The sequence below is a fragment of the Eleginops maclovinus genome, chromosome 8 (genome assembly GCF_036324505.1).
Source record: "Eleginops maclovinus isolate JMC-PN-2008 ecotype Puerto Natales chromosome 8, JC_Emac_rtc_rv5, whole genome shotgun sequence".
Taxonomy (NCBI): Eukaryota; Metazoa; Chordata; class Actinopteri; order Perciformes; family Eleginopidae; genus Eleginops; species Eleginops maclovinus.
In genome coordinates this window covers 603,387-613,361 of record NC_086356.1, presented here as the reverse complement: position 1 = coordinate 613,361, position 9,975 = coordinate 603,387, and the positions used below count along the sequence as shown (strand labels likewise).

Genomic DNA, 9,975 nt, shown 5'->3' with positions numbered 1-9,975 from the left:
TTCTGTGCAAGTAAACGGTCTGCAGAGGCTAAAATCCCAAAGTTCCAGAACCTATTTGCTAGCACTCCAACTCTTTGTACCTGTTAGGTTAAGGGGGCGGGACATCTCTAAGCAGTTTGACCAATCACAACAGAGTCGGCCAGCTAACCAATCAGAGCAGACTGGGCTCTGGTTTCAGACAGAGGGTGAAAAGAGGAGCTGCAGCACAGGCAGTCTGAGAAACATGAAGAGCTTTCTGAACATTATTTTTCCCTTTGATTAATAAGTCCATCACATTTATATAATAGCGCTCTGTTTACTCTCCTCGTTATTGTCTTAATGACTTTATAATCGCATCTTGATGTAAACACTAACGAGCTGCAGACAGGTCAGATATTTCCCAGAGGAAACATTCAGAAGATAAAGTCCATTAGTCAACTGTCTGCAGGCAAATATTAGATAAATGAATGTCAAAAGATTTAACGAGGACGCGGATACAAGCGGCCGAAATGGGATTTCTCTGCAGGGTGTCTGGCATCTCCCTTAGGGATAAGGTGAGAAGTTCAGTCATCCGGGAGGGACTCGGAGTAGAACCGCTGTTCCTTCGCGTTGAAAGGAGCCAGTTGAGGTGGTTCGGGCACCTAGTGAGGATGCCACCTGGGCGCCTCCCTAGGGAGGTGTTCCAGGCACGTCCAGCTGGGAAGAGGGGTAGACCTAGGACCAGGTGGAGGGGTTATATCTCTTTGCTGGCCTGGGAGCGCCTTGGAATCCCCCAGTCAGAGCTGGTTGATGTGGCCAGGGAAAGGAAAGTTTGGGGCTCTCTACTGGAGCTGTTACCTCCGAGACCCTGACGGATCAGCGGGAGAAGATGGTGGATGGATGGATGATGGATGGATGGATGGACGGATGGATGGATGGATGGATGGATGGATGGATGGATGGATGGATGGATGGATGGATGGATGGAGATTTAACGTTTCGTTCTACGACGTAAAATACACCAGTTAATACCCAACTGGTGGACTTATAAACGAGGGTCTAAAAGAGACGACTAAACGTCATCACATCCAACATTAGCCTCCTTTAGCTTAGCGGTGGTGACGTGAAGTCATGTGACCGTGCTGTAGTTCCTTTATAGCCCAACATTAGCCTCCTTTAGCTTAGCGGTGGTGACGTGAAGTCATGTGACCGTGCTGTAGTTCCTTTATAGCCCAACATTAGCTGCCTTTAGCTTAGCGGTGGTGACGTGAAGTCATGTGACCGTGCTGTAGTTCCTTTATAGCCCAACATTAGCTGCCTTTAGCTTAGCGGTGGTAACCTGAAGTCATGTGACCGTGCTGTAGTTCCTTTATAGCCTAGTGCATGAAATAGAAGTGCTTCTCTCTGTGTTTAGCCGGCTTTGCAATTTCATTTTTCTTGCAACTGAGACATTTCAAAGTCCAGGTTTGTGTGACTTCAGTCCTGCAGAAGCTCAGAGCAGAGGTGAGGAAATCAGCAGAGACCCCCCCCACACACACAAATCCATGACTAATGCTGCAATCCCTGTGCAGATTACTGAGAATCCTGCACAGCCACACTTCAGATAAAACAGCTTGTGTCGCCGTGCAAACGTCTGCTCGTCAGATGTGTTGAAGACTTGCTGCAGATGTTTCTTCATGGGTTTTGATTTGTGTTTATATATCTGCATCCATTCTGAAGCTGCAGTTCCTCCTGATGGAAGTGTGTCTGCAGTACATTTATTATCTGATAATGTACTTCTCCCAGCACAGAGTCTCTGCAGGAGAAGGTTTTTGAACACCTCTGCACGGCGGTGACTCAGAGTAAAGAGACTCTTAAGCGTCTTTTTAGTCCTCGTCTCCTCTCGTCCTCCCACAGTTTAAGTGTTGGGAGTTATTTCAGGGTCGCACTAAATACGATGTTACCGAATGAAAGTGCTGCATAAATAGTGTGTGTGTGTGTGTGTGTGTGTATCGCTAATACACACTTTTATAAAAAGGACAGGTCTCTTTAGGATCTGTCTCTTCTTCTTGTTAAAGCCACTTGGATGATGGAAGACCCGTTTTATACACAATTCTTCCTGAATGCATTAAAAATCATTAACTCCAGCTCTCATGTCTTATCTTTTCAGAGACTTTTAGGAGATTAATTTCAAGTTTAAAGCCGTATTTTAGATTAATGGATTAAAGACTTCAATGACGCTGCAACACCTCGTAAAAGAAAGACTAAAACATATTGTGTTGTTTTTTCATCCCTCATACTAACTTAATGTCCTCTGTCTTAATTAATATGCAGGAAAACAAACTGATGATCGAGATCAGACAGGAGGTAATGAGCCAAACACACACACACACACACACACACACACACACTCACACACACACACACACTGAGAAACAAACTTCCAGATAAAAACACAGAAATCCCAACACTTAAAAACACAAACTCATAAACACTAGGAGAAACACACACAACCACCACAGAGAGGACACACCCCACAGTGCTGAGAGACACACACCCCACAGACACACACACACACACACACACACACACACACACACACACACACACCGTGCTGAATGTCCTTGAAATCTTAAAGTTGCTGATCTGAGAGTTGCAGACGTCTGAGACGATGTTTCTGTTTCCCTCACACACTCCGTCTGTGTGTCCTGTGTGTGGCTGCCAAGAGTGGTTTGTGTGTGTGTGTGTGTGTGTGTGTGTGTGTGTGTGTGTGTGTGTGTGTGTGTGTGTGTGTGTGTGTGTGTGTGTGTGTGTGTGTGTGTGTGTGTGTGTGTGTGCTGGCTCTACAGAGACACCCTCAGTGGAACGGAGAACAAAGAGAGAGCCTCTTAATGAGCTCTGCCACTGCTGAGACCAAACTAGGCCAGTGTGTGTGTGTGTGTGTGTGTGTGTGTGTGTGTGTGTGTGTGTGTGTGTGTGTGTGTGTGTGTGTGTGTGTGTGTGTGTGTGTGTTAGCCAGGTGACTGAAAGCACAGCAGCTCTGCAGGACTGCTTCAGTTTGTTCTGAACAGAGTCTCAGACTGACTCGGACTCGGTTTAAAAGGAAAGGTTTTCTAACTTGTAGAAACACAAGAAGGAGCCGCTGTATCTGGAGACACCGAACACTTCATACCAGAGGGTGCATCCGAGTCACATGACTTGGACTCAAGTCCCTAATTGGATGGGTACAGACTTAAAATGACTTGTGACTCTAACACCGACGACTCTTGACTTTCATAGCAATGCCTCTCGACTCCAGCACACATATTTCATACCCATGACTCGGGACCTCGCTTGGACTTTCAGACCAATGACTCTTGACTTTCAAAGTGTGGACTTGTAGTTTAAACACTGATGACTCAGGACTTCACTTAGACTCCAACACAAGATCTGATAGACTCAACATTTAAAGTTTGGGTGCAAAGACGTGTCACTTACCAAAGATAGATCAACTCCCACTGAATACCACTGACTCGTGACTGTAACACCAATGATCAACACCTCTCGCGACATTGAGACCGTTGGCTCGTTACTTCACACAAAGGACTCTTGACTTCTCCTGTGACTTTAATACACGCAACTCGTCACTCTCCTTGGACTTGAGCAACCAATGAGTTGTGACATTAAGACAAATGACTCGGGACTTTTACATCCAAACTGCACGACTTCACTGAGGCTTTAGTGCCACAGGATTGTGACTTCACTTGTTGGACTTCAACAAACGAGTTGACAAAGACACTTGAACCTCAGCACAGTTTACCTCTAAACAAAAGCAAAACCCTTTCTCCCAGTACCACTTCTTCTCCCAGTAGCACTTCTTTCTCCCAGTAGCACTTCTTTCTGCCAGTAGCACTTCTTTCTGCCAGTAGCACTTCTTCTGCCAGTAGCACTTCTTTCTCCCAGTAGCACTTCTTTCTCCCAGTAGCACTCGAGGCAACATTCAAACAGAAACCCACATAAAATCCGACTGAACCAGCAGCAGCAGAACCAGCCACTGAGGGAATACAGTAAGCAGAGACCTCGTTAGCACGTTAGCTGGTTAGCACGTTAGCTTACCCTCGCTCAGCCCCATGTGGATGCTCCAGTAGTTCTGCAGGCACTGCAGCTCCTTCTTCATGCCTCTCTTGCAGCGACAGTCGTACAGCGTGGAGTCCTGCAGGACCTCCAGCGCCCCCCGGCACTCCCTGGAGGCCAGCATGGCGCTGCGCTCGCGGCCCCCCCCTGACAGGCACTGGCGCATGATCCGGTACCGGGAGCTGCACTGGCTGTTCTGGTTGCACAGCTCCGAGGCCCGGACACAGTCCAGAGGCTCCGTCCAGCCGGGGGTGTCGAGCGCCGGGTCACACACACACACATCTGCAACAGCAGAGAGGGGGGGTCGGGTTACGGTAGAATCTATATACACATAAGTAAATGTACATGTATCATCAAAGACATATGACGTATCAAATAAAATATAGATAATGTAAAGGTATAAGAACGTCACATGAATATAAGAAATATATAAAGTATAAGATATGAAATATGAAACAATGTACTGAGAGATCATAAAGGGAATCAAATACATGAAATAAAGTAAGATAAAGAGAGACCAGCTCCGGGATGAAGAGCAGGACATAGAGTTTATGTTCGTCTCTGGGACAGCCCGTCTCTAACCTCCACCACAGAAACACCTCTGCTTTAACTCTCAGCCAAAACCAATTTAATGCACAGACATCAGAGAGAGACCAGGATCCGCTCCGACCCCCAGAATCACTCAGAGAGGATTCCTGGTCACTCAGAGGACAATACAAATACCAAAATACGTTTCTACTCAATCATTTATCAGACAAAGGAAAAGTCTGGTTGATTTTATTGAGCCGTGTTTACCATACATGGGTCTATTGGGCCACTTCTTGGGCCAAAATCCCACTTTAAGACGTATAAAAAGTAACCAAGGAACACAAATGAACTAAGAAAACAATTACAAAATGACCAAACACGTGACGCCACAACGAAATAGAGATGTGAAATAAACAAAAAGAGGTGTAACATCGAAAAACTAACGTAAAAAGACCAAAAAGAGGCTCAAAATAAAAATTCTATTAATTATAATAGCCCCAAAGAGACGTCAAATCCACCATACAGACATTAATGGCCAGAATGAGATATAAAATGACCAAGAGGACACATGAGATAAGTAGAAACAGATCTTAACCCAATATCTTAGAATGACTGAAAGAAATGCTGATTTACCAAAAGAGCTCATAACAGCCACAGATGTGAAGGGTTTGAAAGAGACACAAAATGTGTACATAGCGACAAGCACAATTACAAAGTGACTCAAATGGACCAAAACACAACGTGAAGTTACCTGAATTTGACTCAAAGCGATCACAACAGCCTCAAAGTCACCGGTAATAATAGTAGCAGCTTTTCCCAAGTTGAAAACCTGCAGCTCTTTAAGGTTTGTTTTCTGTGTCTTACTCACCAGACTGTCCTCTGTCTCTAAAGAAGGGACACACCAAACACTTCCTGCTGCTGTGTGACATCATCAAGGTTGTCACTGGTTGAACCAATTAAAGGGGGACACACACACATATATATACACACACATATATTTATATAAAGTGGGGCAAAAAAGTATTTAGTCAGCCACCAATTGTGCAAGTTCTCCCATTTCAAAAGATGAGAGAGGCCTGTAATTTTCATCATAGGTATACTTCAACTATGAGAGACAGAATGGGGGAAACAATCCAGGAAATCACATTGTAGGATTTTAATGAATGTATTTCAAATGATTGTGGAAAATAAGTATTTGGTCAATAACAAAAGTTCATCTCAATACTTTGTTATATACCCTTTGTTGGCAATGACAGAGGTCAAAGGTTTTCTGTAAGTCTTCACAAGGTTTCCACACTGTTGCTGGTATTTTGGCCCATTCCTCCATGCAGATCTCCACTAAAGCAGTGAAGTTTTGGGGCTGTCGCTGGGCAACACAGACTTTCAACTCCCTCCAAAGACTTTCTATGGGGTTGAGATCTGGAGACTGGCTAGGCCACTCCAGGACCTTGAAATGCTTCTTACGAAGCCACTCCTTCGTTGCCCTGGCGGTGTGTTTGGGATCACTGTCATGCTGAAAGACCCAGCCACGCTTCATCTTCAGTGCCCTTGCTGATGGAAGGAGGTTTTCACTCAAAACCTCACGATACATGGCCCCATTCATTCTTTCCTTTCCACGGATCAGTCGTCCTGGTCCCTTTGCAGAAGAACAGCCCCAAAGCATGATGTCTCCACCCCCATGCTTCACAGTAGGTATGGTGTTCTTTGGATGCAACTCTGCATTCTTTCTCCTCCAAACACGACGAGTTGAGTTTTTACCAAAAAGTTCTATTTTGGTTTCATCTGACCATATGACATTCTCCCAACCCTCTTCTGGATCATCCAAATGCCCTCTAGCAAACTTCAGACGGGCCTGGACATGTACTGGCTTAAGCAGGGGGACACGTCTGGAACTGCAGGATGTAAGTCCCTGGCGGCGTAGTGTGTTACTGATGGTAGCCTCTGTTACTTTGGTCCCAGCTCTCTGCAGGTCATTCACTAGGTCCCCCCGTGTGGTTCTGGGATTTTTGCTCCCCGTTCTTGTGATCATTTTGACCCCACGGGGTGAGATCTTGCGTGGAGCCCCAGATGGAGGGAGATTAGCAGTGGTCTTGTATGTCTTCCATTTTCTAATAATTGCTCCCACAGTTGATTTCTTCACACCAAGCTGCTTACCTATTGCACATTCAGTTTTCCCAGCCTGGTGCAGGTCTACAATGTTGTCTCTGGTCTCCTTTGACAGCTCTTTGGTCTTGGCCATAGTGGAGTTTGGAGTATGACTGTTTGAGGTTGTGGACAGGTGTCTTTTATACTGATAACGAGTTCAAAAAGGTGCCATTAATACAGGTAACGAGTGGAGGACAGAGGAGCCTCTTAAAGAAGAAGTTACAGGTCTGTGAGAGCCAGAAATCTTGCTTGTTTGTAGGTGACCAAATACTTATTTTACCGAGGAATTTACAATTAATTCATTAAAAATCCTACAATGTGATTTCCTGGATTGTTTTCCCCATTCTGTCTCTCATAGTTGAAGTGTACCTATGATAAAAATTACAGGCCTCTCTCATCTTTTTAAATGGGAGAACTTGCACAATTGGTGGCTGACTAAATACTTTTTTGCCCCACTGTATGTGTGTATATATTATTTTGTATTATCTCGCTTTAGATTTTTCTGTCATAGATTTATTAAACTAAAGTTAATAATATTAGAATTTGTATTTGAAATGTATTTTTTTAAATAGTTTGTATTCTTTTATAATATTTTGGTAGTTGATTATTCGTCGTTAACTTTTTGATTATTTATTATATTTATTCTTTTAATTAAGCATTTTAATCTCCATACCTTTTATAAGTCTGTTTTTCCTCTATGATCTGGTGCCTCAGAGTTCAGGAAACCTCTTAGTTAGGCTGAATTAAGACTTCCAGAATAAAAGCACGCCTCTGGTTTCAGCACCAAACCCTTTAACAGAGACTCTTATTTGTTCACTTTTTACATCACTGAAATAAACACTGTACAGGACTCTAAAGCACCTCTACCCAAGTACAGTAGTTCTTTGAAGTGTGAGGTACTTATACTTAGCATTTATATACACTATACTCACACAGAGTGTAATATATGTACTGTGCTCACTTATTACATATGTACTGTGCTCACACATATACACACATATATACATATATATATATATATATATACATATATATATATATATATATATACAAACCTGATCCATTAAGTTACATTGCAATAAAGAAGGTTTATGTGTAATAAAGTCATTATTGGTCTTCTGTCCACTAGAGAGCAGTGATGGCATTATATTCTCACCGGTTAAAACAAATCATAAATGTATTTTGAGTAAAGAAATACATTTATTGAAACACACATTATATTATTATGAAGACATCTCAAATATGAATATATTACACATGCATCAGCATTAATGATAATACTCCAATAACATTCAGAGAGTATCAGAAGTTTATATTATTTCACTTTTTCATTTGTTTTGTTTTATTTTGAAATGGTTTTTGATTTGCTGTTTATATTATTTATCATACCATTTTGTCTTCTTGTTATGTATCTGTGAAATGAATATAATTCAAGACTTTTGGGGATTTTCTTTAGGATTAAGAGTGTTTTTATTACTTTTACTGAATGAAATGCTCAGAGTACACCACTGCAACCCTCTGATACACACACACACACACACACACACACACACACACACACACACACACACACACACACACACACACACACACACACACACACACGCAAATATAATCCAGTGTCAAAAGACTGAAGTGACTGAACCAAATACAAATTAAATCTGATTCGTGCAATTTATAATATCTGAATAAAAGGGAGGGGGGTGTCAAGGAGAAGAGGTAGAGGGGAGGCAGCTGTGTGTGTGTGTGTGTGTGTGTGTGTGTGTGTGTGTGTGTGTGTGTGTGTGTGTGTGTGTGTGTGTGTGTGTGTGTGTGTGTGTGTGTGTGTGCGGAGCTCCGGGATTTACTCACCCAACACAAACACCAAACTGAGAATCAGGATCATATCTGGAGCAGCGGTAAATCCCACAGGGTCTGGAGACGGAATAAAGCTCCCTTCTTCCTCCCGCCCACCCCGGTATTACCCCACTCACTCCCCCCTTATCTCCCCCTTCTCTCCCCCGGTGTGTCTCACTCCCTCGTCGCCGACATGCTGGAGCTCCTGACACCGGCTGGAGACGCTTCTCAGCCCGGGAGGGACCGCATGTTTCCCCGGTGTGTGAGGCTCCAAAAAAAACACTTTCCTCCGCTGATCGTAAACATCCAGGTGCGATGACTCCGCGGTACTCCAACTTTCTCGCTCCTCTCCTCCCCCCTCCGCAGTGATATTCAGATATGTGATTTGTCTTTAATTATATCCCTGTCTGGTGCGTAATGGCACGCGTAAAGCTCCCCGTGATGCCGCTTTAATCCAGCTGCCTCGTGCGTCTTCTCGTGTCTCCTTCAGCAAACTCAGTGTGCGAGAAACACTGAGAGAAAACCTAGAAACCCCTCCTCCAAACACACACACACACACACACACACACACGTTTTCTCACCAGGTGAAAGACTGAATACCTGAACACATATCAGCCTCGTCTCTAAATGCACTTTTGTTCATATTTATTTATCTTTCATTATCTTTATTCTAAAAGTCTAAGTGTTGAGGAGAAGATACAAATGTCAAAAAACGACGACGTGGTAAATAAAACTGTAAGGTTGTTAATAAATAAGTCGAGAATTAAGTCATAAAGCCATTTTAGATGGTTTACAGTTTATATTAGAGAATAAAGTCGATGTGTTGGAGTATTCGAGTACATTCAGTATATCATAGTACATCCTTCCAGGTCGTGGAGGTATCCGCTCCAGTAGAGTGCCCCAAACTTGGCTTTCCCCGGCCACAGATCTGACTGGGGGGCTCCAAGGCGCTCCCAGTCCAGCGGGGAGATGTGACCCCTCCACTGGTCCTGGGTCTGCATCTCTGTCTCCTCCCAGTGCCTGGAACACCTCAGCCCAGGTAGCATCCCCACAAGGGGTCCGACCCCCCTCAGTTAGCTGGTTAGTAGAAGTATCAGCGTGTTACAGAAGAGGTGCAGTAAATATCAGAGTTATATTGGATATATTACAGTACATGTGTCAGAGTAGATATATTGGAGTACTGCAGTACATATTACAGGTTTTATTTTGCATATATGAGCTGTATTAGACTCAGGAGCGGCGGTGGGTTTAACGGATCTCAGGTGACGGGCATCAGACCGTGAAGCCTCTGCGTCTCTAACGATAGCCTTCAGCCCGCGGGGAGGATTACAGCAATTAACTGACTTCCTGTAACACAAACATCTCCTTCCTGTCACAACACATAAAAGTCGTCACGGTGGAAGTGATTGGTCACAC

The 9,975-nt window shown here is 43.8% G+C and overlaps 1 protein-coding gene across 1 annotated transcript in view; it reads right to left on the bottom strand.

Annotated features, from left to right (window-relative positions):
* Positions 1–8,654, bottom strand: part of gfra2b (GDNF family receptor alpha 2b) — a 44,408-nt gene extending 35,754 nt beyond the window's left edge. The window contains exons 1-2 of the mRNA XM_063890036.1: positions 8,575–8,654; positions 4,033–4,332 (exon numbers count right to left, since the gene is read on the bottom strand). Of these exons, the coding sequence (XP_063746106.1) occupies positions 4,033–4,332; positions 8,575–8,608 (334 nt within the window). The 5' untranslated portion in view covers positions 8,609–8,654. The remainder of the gene's footprint in view (positions 1–4,032; positions 4,333–8,574) is intronic.
* Positions 8,655–9,975: the final 1,321 nt, after the last annotated feature.